The sequence below is a fragment of the Perkinsus marinus genome (assembly GCF_000006405.1).
Source record: "Perkinsus marinus ATCC 50983 genomic scaffold scf_1104296973172, whole genome shotgun sequence".
In the NCBI taxonomy this organism is placed as follows: domain Eukaryota; phylum Perkinsozoa; order Perkinsida; family Perkinsidae; genus Perkinsus; species Perkinsus marinus.
Genome location: NW_003201482.1, coordinates 44,006 through 57,368, shown reverse-complemented (window position 1 = coordinate 57,368; position 13,363 = coordinate 44,006). Strand labels below are relative to the sequence as shown.

The following is a 13,363-nucleotide window of genomic DNA, read 5'->3' as shown; positions in this document are numbered from 1 at the left end:
TACGGTGTGTTAGGGTAGAGGAGTCCCATACAGGGACAGGGGCTCAGAGTTTTGTTGTGAGCACTGGCAGTAAATATGTTGCTGGTTCATGGAGAGTTGAAGTATCTCTTTTGAGAGGAGGAAATGAGCTTGGAGGAAGCGAAATGTGCGAGATAGAAATGTAGGATGAAGGATCACGATCATTATCACTGGCTTTGATACTATTATGAGTACTATTTGCAATCGACCAACAAGACCAACATCATCATTATTACCATCATCATAACCCTTATTGTTACCATCATTATTACCATCATCATGATCCTTATTATTACCATCATTATTACCATCATCATGATCCTTATTATTACCATCATTATTACCATCATCATGATCCTTATTATTACCATCATTATTACCATCATCATGATCCTTATTATTACCATCATTATTACCATCATCATGATCCTTATTATTACCATCATCATGATCCTTATTATTACCATCATTATTACCATCATTATTACCATCATCATGATCATCAATGATGATGATCATCATCATGCTGTTACTAAGGCAATTATGATAATTAACATTGATAATCTTCGAGGAGAGTAATGTCGATCGATCATGTGTTTCAAACTCATCAGCATTATCATCATCAAATTCACCATCACTCGAAGTGTCAATCGTGGATAACGATAACCGTGCTGCACTGCTATCCTAACTTTACCGCTACCCTTTCCAGTTTCGTCGTTGACAATCAACAACCACACCTTCCCCGTATACACGATAAGTTCACAGGCTCCAATGGTCAATGTGAATTCGCGGGGTATGGCACCATGCGCTGCACTCATAGGCACTCAGCTCGTTCTATCAGGACGTGGTTACGCCTCGCAGACAGGCACGATATCACTTGGGCACAATTTGCTGTTGACGGGATTCGCAATTTCCTATGGTTCAGTAAGCGAGTCGAGTAATTCCTCAGGCCAAATAATTGTGGTCGTGAAAGTTGCATAAAATTGGAGATGCAGTGTTGAGATTCATGTTCTTTTTCTCAGCTGATCTCAGGAGTTCTGGTAGAAGTGTGCAGAAACTAACAAGAGTTTCCCATTTTTTTTCAGATTTTGGATATTGTCATCAACGCATGTTGTTGACCATATGCATATCTTCCCACACGGGTACCAGTGCACATCAATCGCAATGCTATGGCAGGTTTTTTATTAATAGCAGCAGTGGTGTACTTGATCTGTTCTCGCGGCCTGAACAACACAAGCGCTAAAGTTGAATTCTTCTCGCTAGCAGTTCTATTCAAGTCGTTCATCATTGACATTTCCATTCAAGTGAGCCTTCGAACAAGAGTAGTCTCGGATTATCACCATGCAGGTGCTGTTAATTTCTTATATTTACTATTGGTATGGTCGCAATGGGCTCCAGTGTCAAATGTGCATGTTTCATCCGAATCATTGTGAAAACTTCGATGCTGATCCTATGCATGGCGCACTGAGGTCAGCTAAACAAGATTGCTGAGTTCTGCTCTATATCAGCGTACGAGTACTTTGGGACTACATGGAGAATGTGCATCCGCATGATACGACATGGTCTGCAGTCGCCGGTCTTAGATACGTGGTTATTGCGGTAACTCTGTCCGCTCTGACGCCCCAACTCTTAATTCGTCAGAAAACGCTCAACCGTAACGCTAGATATGTGACACCAGACGACGAATTGGATCATCACTGCATGGGCGGCCTCACAAGAATAGGCTTGGCAAGCCTCTTGCTCTTGCCCTTCACTACTGGTGTGCTTCCGTATACTCATCTATCGTCACGAGTACATTCTCCAGCCGAACTTTCAGCCAATCGTTGGAAAGGCTCTCACACACGAACCATATTTTCGATTCTCTGGCGCCTTTCTCAACCCCTCGGAAGACGTTGATTCCGTTCGGGATTTCGTTGTTTTCTTCACATGCCTGCGCCAAAAATCATATATTTCTGTCATATTATTGAACACTATCATCGCCGTGACGCAAGTGACTACAGAGACCCTATCTGTCTCGCTCAAGAAGACTCGCTTTCGTATGCATAAACTTCTGTGCAGGTTTCCTCATATTGGGACCGTTGATTTTCATTCGAGGCAGCGGCGTCACTGGGGGTCTTTACATGTTGCTTGCCATCCCTGTACGAACAAGAAGAGTGTACCGTGTGGCTTGCTGTGCGCTTAGGTCGTGTGTGGTTGGTCACTACTACTGTGTATACCAACGTTGGCGATTTGTGATGATCTAGATGACTATGATTATGCTCCGGTACCGTTAGGGTATATTTAATAATAGTTGAGGAATTAAACTCAGCTCGGTGGGCTGCAGTGCTGGGAGAATATATGTTCGCTTTCCTCAGTTGGAGCTCAGGAGTTTCCAAAGCTACATTATAGAAGTTTATATACGAATAAGTAGAAGTGTACAGAAACCAATAAGAATCTCTCAGAGTTTGCTCAGAATGTTCATATTTTCACCAACACATGTAGTTGACCATGCGCATCTGTTCCACACTGGTGGGTTGCATAGTGATTCGTTCTAGTACTATATCACTACAAGGGGAGTATTGAAAAATTTAGGAAATTCAGGAATAACAGAAGTCATTCCGTGGAAGTGCGTTCAGTCGCGATCAGTGAGATCATGGAAATTGGAGATCTTCCTCTCTGAGTAACCTATAGGCTCGCTGGGAAATCTGTGCTGGTAGAAGCGTGCCAACGTTAACATTCAAATCGCCAGTTTTCTGTCAAGCTGTCAAGCTAGTGTGTTCAATGCTTAACCTGTTCTCAGATACTCATAGACAGCACCGTTGCTAGTCGCCATTCTCTACGTTATATACCATGACTCCCAGTAGTTATCTCCTGTATATGATTTTGTTGTCAATTAGCAGTGATGGGGAGTTCCAAAAGCCGCCGGTTGGATTGTCTTTTACGGTATTCTTGCACGCACCGTTGCATTCTGCTCGTACTTTGTAGCTGTCATCTATAGACTGAGAGACTAGGGGGCAGTGGCGACCAAATGAGGACAGACTTCATTATTCTGTGTTGTATTCTTTCGCTACCATACCTGAATCGCTCGCCCTGTAGTCGGGCAATCTAGTAACTGAGTTAGGTCTTGCTGAGCGACTCCAAGCCCGGGATAGTATTGATTTCGTCAAATACCAAGTGAAAATATTGACCTGTTATCGACCATCTCTGCTTCCCCTTCCATTGTGATATTTATCGGTCTAATTAGACCAGTATTGGTTGACAGGTTTCGTTGTTGTAGGGAAGTTTCCATGTGGTTTTGCGAGTTGGAGCACTGCCTCTGGTCGCAAGGCCAGCATCAATCCGCAGTACGAACCCCATTGGATCAGCGGATTTATCTATATCGTGGTACGCCATACAAAAACACAACAAGAACTTTCCTAAGTATTTGCGTCACTCTAAGCTGATCTCTACTGCATGTAGCCGTCGAGTTCAATGTCCACTCGGGCAAGCCTTGCCAATGATGTTGGCCGTCAGCCTGATAAGCATGAGGTTTGCAGGTTCATGACTGTTGATCCATGTTGAGATGTTTCTAACAATACTCTGGTGTGAGAGTCGGCTTAATTTGTTGCACGCAAGGAGGTCCTGTATGGTTCCGAGGGGCGCTCGTTTATAATGCTTTATTGCAGAAATGTGTGTGACGGAAATTATCTCCCTGTCGTTTCATAAGGATCTGATTTGGGAAGATAATTCGCTTTCGCAAGAGGAAATTATTGGCGGAGAGCTTAATGGATCAACCTTCAATAACCTTGTGAAAGAATCTGAATTTTTCCCATGCATTCTGTAGAAAGGTTGAACGCTTTTAAATGCCAGGGCTCTCAAGAGGACAGCTCCACAGCTTGTCGTGCACAACCTTGCCGAGTGCATCGCATTCTAGTGCCGTTGAACAACGTAGGCGACAGCAAAGGAGTTGTTCGTCAGTGCTACTGACGCAGTCCATTGATGACATCAAGAGGCTGAGGGACAAAGCTAGACTTCTAAGGAATTACAAATCATCACAGCTCAGTACACATTTCGAAGAAAGTGAATTTTATGAAGACCAACAATCACCACTGGGAAGAGATGAATCGTTCTATGGCAGATCGGAACAGCGAATGAACTCGACCTCGAGAGTAAGGCCTATCCTGACCGACTTGGATAGCTCGTTGCGATCTCTGCCAGCCTATTCGAATCAGCTGCTGACGGCCAGCGGAAGGCCGCGGTCACGGTTCGATGAGATGCCCGTCTATAACGGTTGCACCGCTTTCCCAATTGGAGCTACAACTCCAATGAGAAGAGGTCGCTTTGGCCGAGTAGTACTTACCTCAACGCCATTGGATGTGGGGAGTCCACTATGGGGTAGAGGAATAGCTGAGTCTGACTGTGGTTTCGACCATCATCAATCGCTTATTCACGACAGAAGAAAATGTTCTTTCGGTGAAGCTATCCAGCGACGTGAGAGATCTGATACTGCTAAGGGGTTGAGGAAGGTCCGTGAGATACTGGAGCGTATTGAAACGGCCATGGTGGGGAGAACTGGACGACTTCGCTCTGTGGACGTCGCTGTGCAGACGGATCAGCCAGACTACAGCTTAGATATCGGGGTTCAGGTGGAGCGTGAATATTGTGATGGTCTTGAATTTGATGGCAATCATGATTTGAGGAAGCCTGGAGCTATCGGAAGAGCGATGGAGAACATCGAGCCCAACTCGAGCCCTATCTCGACCAGAGCGACCAATTCGGCTGCGGTCTCCTTGATACACAGCGAGCCGATGAGTCTTGGGATGGATAGCCCTCCGAAAGTGTCACAGGTTCGTCCCAGTAAAGCAGCTGGACCGCTCACGGAGTGCCTTCGCGGATGCCTCGTAACATTGAAAAGAGGCCATCGGCTTTGAACTGAGTATCTATGGTAACGGTATCATGGTGGAATGACATCAGCGTTATGCACATCACATCTACTTATAAGTATTTCTGTTGTGTTATATATCACCACTCATCATATCTGGATTGGGTCAGTCGGAGTTTCGGACTGATTCAAACCGAAACTCATGAGCCTCGATGAAATCCTCGACTTGAGGATTGTATTGAAACTGAATCTTTGGAGAGAGCGCCAACGCTCTCGCATAGTGTTCCGTTTGCAAAATTGGACCCTGGGAACAGCTCGCTTTGGGCGAAGTGTTTCGTTGGAATAGTAGCGACAAGTAAATTTAGACACTGTTATGAGTATAAAGCTCAGAGTATTGCTATTCTCTACACCATTTCTGTGCCTATTTCACCTTAAGTGAGATGTTAATAGACACCAGTCTCTAAGGTGGTGTCCATTATCATCTTACTAGGAGACGTGCATTTTCATAGACATGATGTCATCACTGACTCTCAGGATGACATTTGCGTCTTTTGGATTTGACCTGATTGGTAGCGAAAACTGCTGATGGCAATTCGTCGAGAATTTCTATCTCATCCGGATTGATCATTTTGAGGCATTTTTTGGGGTGGCATAGCTGCCCCACCAGTGGAAATCGTCGCGTTGATGCATGCCTTAGGGTGACATAGCCGCCTCAACAGAGGAAGAGGATTTTACGGTGGCATATCTTGGAGTGGCATAGCCGCCCCACCAAAGAAAATGGTATTTTTTCTTCTGGTGGGGTGGCTATGCCACTCTATTTTGAATACAATTTTGGGGTGGCATAGCGGCCCCAACCGGAGCAATTGATCTTGGTGAAACACACCTCGAAAAGGTCAAGTATCGGACACATTATAAATTATAATGTAGAGTCATTAGAATTCATAATGACTCCACAACTTGCCGGGGTTTATTGGAGTCTTCCCTGGTGGGGAAGTCCAGACTATATCATCCTCGATTCGCGAACACGGTCGAAGTGTTCTTTTTAGCTACCGAACATCATGCTGCTTCCAACAATTTTCTACTGCCTTCTCACAGGAAGTATCTCTTTGGATAATCTATCCGGTCGTTCAGCTCTTCGAGACGAGATGAGAATTCTGAAAGTGATGTTGAAGGTTTTATTGTTGTTTTGTGTCATTTTCCGTACTGATCTGAGATCAGTGATTCCGTATACCCAGTTTAGGATACGTATGATCTCAGGTAGGAGTCCAAAAACATCGACATCTACGAGTGAACGAGACTACTTGTTCGTTCCAGGCCACTTTTCAAGCCATACAAAGCTTTATAGTGCGAGGTGAGCTCCTTCCTGCATTGTGCTCCGTGGGAATCGCTCTTCCAGAGCGAAAGCTCATATGCTTCTCCTTCAAGCTCTCCTCGAAAGGGTTGGTGATCCTCCAGAATGTTCCCCAATCTGTAGAGATCACCGTAGATCTCGTATGCGAGGAAAGATTGCTTACAACCAAGTTGAGCGCCGATCCGTTAAGGTAGATGGCCTGAATAAACCATACTCCAGTCGCAATGAAACTCTGGCCACTATTGATAATGGTGAACGTTGAATTTCGGCTCACTAGGCAAATCGTGAGAGTATATTCTCAAGGAAATTGTCGGTATGGTTCAAAAGTGTACCTTGTACCAGTCATACTTGTTCCTGCCTTAGGAGCCCTATTTTGCCGCTAGCATACAACAGCCCGAAAGGCGTAGCTATGCTAGGATCGTCTCAAGACATCACGAGCTTGAATGTTCACTTCTTAACGCCGCCATCTTTGCATTTGGGAGTGTCGCCTTGTCTGGATTTGAGATGTGTTGGACTAGTATTGCAACCGCTCACACTGCAGAAAGCTGTCGTAAGCTACAACAACTCTCTGATTCCACCGAGTATGGACAGATAATTTTTAGGGAGGATGCTTCCCTTCCGTAACGCTGGCTTGCTGGTTGTTGTTCCTCATTCTCGTATATTTATATTTTGTCATTGTATACAGCGGCCTGGACTATAGCAAAATCAGCCTCTTATCCCGCAAGTACGAATTCCCGACTCCCTGTGCCCGGAGAATCATCATGATGATTTCGATTCGTGGATTTCTGTGTTTCTGATTTGTTGGTGTTACTCATGCATTCTAACCAGCGCTGGTCACGCGCTCATATTATGGGCATCATCGAGAGCCATCGTATTGAGTTTATCGGAACGGGTGCGATACTTCCATCTCATTCACTTGACGATTGTTATCCGCTCGATCACTGTTGATCCGAGTGATACATCATCCTGAATGGGAATAATCACTAAAAAATTCTCCCCGTAGAATCACTAAAAACCTCTACAAGGGAACATCCTTCACTTCCACTGCTGTGAGAAAACTCTTTAAATATACTGCACGGTTTGCACACACCAGGATAGGATCCCCAAGGAATGATACACATTCTTGGGGTGCGGCTACATCAGTACGCAAACTGGGTCAATCACACTCCACTACGGGTGTCACACATATCTACCCTCGCGTGAAACTGTTTCATATGTATTGCCCGTACAACTCCAATGACCTAGTCTTGCTCATTGACCCCAGAACATTAGAGAGGTCTGGAGGTTTAGTTCGTGTTATTACACCTTACTGGATGTGTCGGTATAAGCCTCCGAACTGTGAGTGTTTTAATTTCGGAGGTCTTCAGCTGTTGAGCTGAATGAGCTAGTTTGCATTAAGAACTTGAGGTGAATCGCAAATCAATCTATCTATCAGGGACGGTGCTAAGCTAACGCTCACGTATGTTTCGGGTAGCTGTCAAGCCCACTGGTAACACTAGCCACGAGGGGTCAGTGTAGGGGTCACACCTTATATAAGTGCGTGCAATATTTGTATACACCATGAGAAATAATATCACTACTGCGCAACATGTCGTACACATACACAACACCAGTCATTAAGGCAATCGAAACTGCGACATACTTCTAAGCAGTAACACGTGATGTTGCGATAGAGGAGTAATCCCTCTATCACAGCAGCACACGTCCCGGTGAGGGCCTCCGTTAGAGCGCTTTCCGGAGCGCTGGGTAGCGCAGCAGATACACAGTTTTGTGTCTGGAGAATCGTGCGTCTGAGATGAGTCAGTCAATGATTGCCTTAGCCTAACACACGCTGTATGTAAAGTTTAGTGATCGTTGATATAGCTCAAAGAGATTCACGTACTTTTGGTGTGTTATCGATTGTTTATTTTCTCAGTAGCTTGAAGCAGCTCTCTGACTTAATCGACAGGCAGCTCGATAGAATTGGATCAAATCACGCTAGTGAATGCTGCCATTCGTCAGTCGCGAATGATAGTCTGTTCGGAAGAGACCGCAACCTTGAATATTCGGTTATGTTGGACCCCGTTAGAGTTGTGAATACTCGAGACTAACACTCAACACGCCAAGTTTCAACAGAACATCACACGACACCACAATCATAACATGCGTCACATGACTCAACAACAGGAATCCAGCCAGGAGGCCCCTTCAACGTTCTTTCTATCGTATACAGTAATATTTATACGGAGGTCACTCGCTCAATCATTTTGTCACTTTCTAGAGACGTATGAATATCATAGGCAATCTCACAGATTCTTTCCACGAAGCAAAGCTCGCGTTGACCACAGCTAGGACAGACTCGACGACGCCCACGATGGTGGTCGCCTCCACATTCTTTTTGGTAAATCGTTTTGATCAACCCCTTGCAGAGTTTTTTCGGAATTTTCCACTCCTCGATGGCATTTGTCCATCCACCCGCGGGAGTGAGAGCTTCTGTAAGTCTACCGCCCAGAAAGCCACTTGCACTAGGGGAGCCCCTACAAAAAATTGGAACTAATTGAAAAACATTGCATAGAGCGAGGGACTCACTCGTGGAACAATTCAAGGTTTTTTCCCCAGTTGCAGAATGCTGCCACTCGGAGAGAGAGAGTTTCATTTTGTATCGCAGCGAGGAAGTAAACTCTTTCATCGTGACCAGGCTCTCCGACTTCACAGGTAGTCGTTCTTGTGCCATCGCTACGATGGCCAGTTTGAACCTGATGAATCGAATTGCACAATGAGCTATTACAGTGATCATCACAATAACGTAACAGTCGCCTACTTTAAATTTGGGAATATCATCACCACGCGATAATGGGAGGCAACCGGCAATCAGGGCTAGACGGAGAAGGGACATCACGTTAAGGTATTCCATCTGATGGTAGATGCAAAATATCTTGTGAGGCCAAGAGTAACACGGAACCCTCAAGAGTCATCAACTTTGTGAAACGAAATGTGTCAGTATCAAAACGCGCGATTGAATTAGCGCGCGCCATAAAATGTTTTGTGTGCGCATAATGGCTGTTCATTTACAGAGCATCTATGCGCACTCTGTAGATCGATCGTAATGGGGAGTGACTCGGAATATCCAAAGCAGATTGAGGTCCATCCTCTCTGTGAAAGCTTCAAGAGTCTCCATACTCTCGTTAATCCTGACCCGAGCTCAGAAAAAAACCAACATGAGCGCAGAAAACAGACCCAGACACTCACTTAAGACAATCTCAACTTTTAGCTTCAAACACAGAAGTCAGATACTCTGAGTGCTGATTCCACTGGAGCAAAGATGTGCCCATCTACCACCTGCAGGAGCGCACGCTCTATATTTGGTGATAAGTATCTTTGGTGGCGCTCGCAGAGCCCCATGATGAAACACATAGCCACGAAGGATTAGTCGAGGCGTTCAATAGACCTCTTCTGAGCTTCACTGTGGAATTTCAACTTCCATACGCGTGAACCTTCCACACGTTAAGTCTTATCTTTGGATCGCTTATCGTAGGAGGGGTTTATTGAATCCCCCAACTAGATACGCGGTTGGATACGTTCAAGCCTCACACTTCAATCATGAATTCTCGGATTGAAAGTTTCGAGAAGCAGATCTCGGAATGCCTTGCACTTTTATTGTCGAGACGGTCCGATGCTTCCATTATACTTTCCCACTTCGGAGAGTAAGTCCAAAGACTACATAAGGCTTTCGAAACGTTGTCAATCATATTTGTGTTACCATCTCCACCTAAGTTGATCTCAACGTCCCCAAACGTCGATCTATAGTCTACGATGAAGCTTTTATTCGGTCGAGTTGAAGTTGTTCGAGTGCTGACCAACTACCCATCGAATACTTGGCCTCGCTGTTAGATCGTCTACCTTAGTCTGTCGACTGGGCTCGCGCTCGGGTGGCCTTCATGGAAGGTCGTGCAAGCTTCAATCTCACAGTGGGTTCCTACTAGGAACTTCCTAGCCAGCTGAGCATCTTCGTGATCAATACGGGTTGGCCTAAATCCTGGTTTATTGGGGTTGCGTGGCATCTATCCCTAGGCATCTATCGTGATGTTGGAATCAATCGAAACTTCCCTTGTAATTTTCGCCGTGCCGAGACTACACGTGTGGAACTCAGGCTCCCAACTCTGGTCGCCATTTCAGTTTGACGTTGTATCTTAATTGATGGCAGGAGTAGAGAGCCCAAGGGCAATGGTGAATATACCGATTACGGTGGTCAGCTGCCCGATGCAGCCACTTGGACCATCGCCCGCTGAGTGCTCTATGTTGGACACGTGTGGTCCAGAGAGCTTCCAATTGGGCAAGACGTTGGGGACGGGCTCCTTTGGGAGGGTCCGATTCGTGACGCACAGGGACACTGGGAAACACTATGCGTTGAAGATACTGAAAAAGATCGCGATCGTACGGCTCAAACAAGTGAGACGAGCTCATCAAAATCATAGTAACCCCATTCCTATCAGGTTGATCACATCAACTCGGAAAAAGCGATCCTCAAGACCATACACCACCCTATGATCGTCAACCTTTATGGGTGTTTCCATGACAGTCGTCATATTTATCTTGCACTGGAGTAGTCCGTTTTCCCTGGAGCTCTCAGAACTACCAAGGGAGTGATTCAGGTACGTCGTCGGTGGTGAGTTTTTCACGCATTTACGTAAAGTGGGGCGGTTCGAAAACGAGACGGCCCGATTTTACGCAGCTCAAATTGTGAGCATCTTTGAATATCTTCACTCGAAGAATATCATCTATCGTGATCTAAAGCCAGAAAACATCCTGCTCGCCTCGGACGGTTACTTGAAGCTCACAGACTTTGGCTTTGCTAAAGTGAGAGTAACCGAACGGGTAGTGTCCACATTTGGTGTTCATAGATTGTCGAACAACGAACGTATACACTCTGTGGCACACCGGAGTGCATCGCCCCTGAGGTCCTGCTCAATAAGGTGGGCGAAGTGGTTCAGGGAGGTAGACTGATATTAGTGGTGTAGGGCCATGGTAAAGCAGTTGACTGGTGGACCCTGGGCATCCTTACCTATGAGATGATGGTTGGTTATCCACCTTTTGTTGATGAGGACCCAATGGGTTAGTGTTCGTTCGTTTTCATCCAGTTGTTATCAATACATATAGTATTCTGATGTATATATTGCTATTAATGCAGGTTGTCAGATTTTATCATGTGCTATTCATTTTGCATTGAGGAATTTGTCATTCATTACACGCTTATCAATAAATTATCGTCATCATAGATTCATAGATATCTTTCTGAAGTTTTATCTATATATCTTTCATATTGTTTATATGAATATTGTTACATAATAAGATCATGTTATATTTATGCATCGACCTGATCCCCCTGTATAGGTATCTATCAGAAAATCCTGATGGGTAAAATAATCTTTCCGCGTTCCTTCGACAAACACGCCAAGTCTCTGGTCAAGAAACTCCTCACTGCTGATTTGGGTAGGACAGGACTAGTATGTTGATTCGTGAGTTATTTCGCAGCGAAACGGTATGGGACACTTAGAGGTGGCGTGGATGATATCAAGAAGTGCAGGTGGTTCTCAAGTGAGTCCTCTCGCGGAAGTTGCTCCTTCTGTGTGGCACTCGTGGTTCCGAGGCCTACCACATCTGGCCAGGAAATGAAGTCTCCTTTCGCTGTGGGCCAACTATGTAGACAGCCTAACACAAAGATCATTCTTAATCGGCTTAGAGTGTAGCTGAGTCTACAATCTCTCAATCATAACCACAACTCAGTTGCAACAACTGGTGCGCAGCTCGAATCGACATTTTCCTTCGTGTGTGAATCAATATTAGACATTGATTCTGGAGTCTGGATGGTCGTGCTTGTCCATAGGTGTCTCGTGGGAGGCCCTATACAGGAAGGAGATCGAGGCGCCTTACAAGCCGATCGTGAAGTCGGACACGGACACCTCCAATTTCGAGGACTATCCCGACTCGGCAGAACTTGCTCCCATTGTTCCTCCGGACGAAGACCCATTCGTGTTGTGGTGATGACTATTATAAGTGGACGTTTTGCCTTTCTCGTTATTATCACACTATATTACTTTCTTTCTCTACAGCGGGTAACCTTATTTGGTGCCCGAGCTCGAATGAATGGCAGTGATAGTGACAAATAGTTTTTCAACGACTATTTTTTCCCCTCCTCGTCTGCTGTTGTTTCCCTCTAATTGATTGTCGTGGTTGGTTGCAGCACCCTGTTGGGCCTAATTATCTTCATCCCAGAAGACTCAGGTTGTGTTCGAAGTCGGAGTCGCTACATAACACTGTTGTGAGACCTTGGGAAGACAAGTGAACTTGAGTCGGGCATGAAATAATTAGTCGAGTCGGGCAACTCTACTGGACTTCGACAAAAGGTGCTTATTGACGATGAAGGTCTTCCATGGAACTTCCCTTAGCTTACTAGTCCTCACCTTATTGTGTTATCACGATGATAACTTGTGCACGTTTGATCCCGAACACACGTATTTATGCGAGAGATATTTGTCTAGGAGGACAAAAAGTCCTCGCCCCCCTGGTTACACTGAACTTAGAACAACACACGACACTGTACGCTGAGCGATCGGTTTACGATTCTGTAGCACATTGAGTAGGTCGATTCCCATACAGAAATGAGACATGATTGATTAGGTTGTCGATTGATCGTGTGTAGACCTAGATGGTGAGGCACGCTGAGGGGAGGTGTTAGATACATCATTCATTGAGATGCTGCTAATGCAAACCCGATCACCGTTCTACGACTGGTAAGCGGCTAGCGAACTGCGTTCACTAGCTGTTTGTGCTACCTTTGCTTGTGCCGCTGTATCCAGAAAGTCGTTAGAGAGGATTCCTTTATGTTTTACTGATGGTTATCGTGATGGTTAACAGTTTCTTCTTTGTCCCTTTCAATCATGTGTGTGTCATGCTCTTTGAAGAACCTCGGCTGTAGACGATAGACTGACGGCAATTCTGTACGTCACATTTCTGATCATTACGACTGTCCCTGTTTCGCTCTTACTGATCGTCATTTGGCGCTGCATAGTGTTGGCGTAATTACCGATTCGGCTGAGCTTTTGCGGTTGAGTTCAGTTGACGGCTTCTCATTGGACGGCGTTCGTGGTTGCAGTTGGGTTAGCTTCTATTTGACC

At 45.3% G+C, this 13,363-nt stretch overlaps 1 protein-coding gene across 1 annotated transcript; it reads left to right on the top strand.

The window, feature by feature from the left end:
- Window positions 1-10,484: 10,484 nt before the first annotated feature.
- On the top strand, window positions 10,485-12,230 carry Pmar_PMAR012012 (protein kinase, putative; the record flags this gene model as incomplete). The annotated part of the gene is made up of 8 exons (XM_002766241.1): window positions 10,485-10,637; window positions 10,682-10,791; window positions 10,841-11,045; window positions 11,090-11,161; window positions 11,207-11,300; window positions 11,580-11,678; window positions 11,721-11,783; window positions 12,073-12,230. 8 exons carry the CDS (start codon window positions 10,485-10,487, stop codon window positions 12,228-12,230), a joined length of 954 nt encoding a protein of 317 aa, XP_002766287.1.
- Window positions 12,231-13,363: the final 1,133 nt, after the last annotated feature.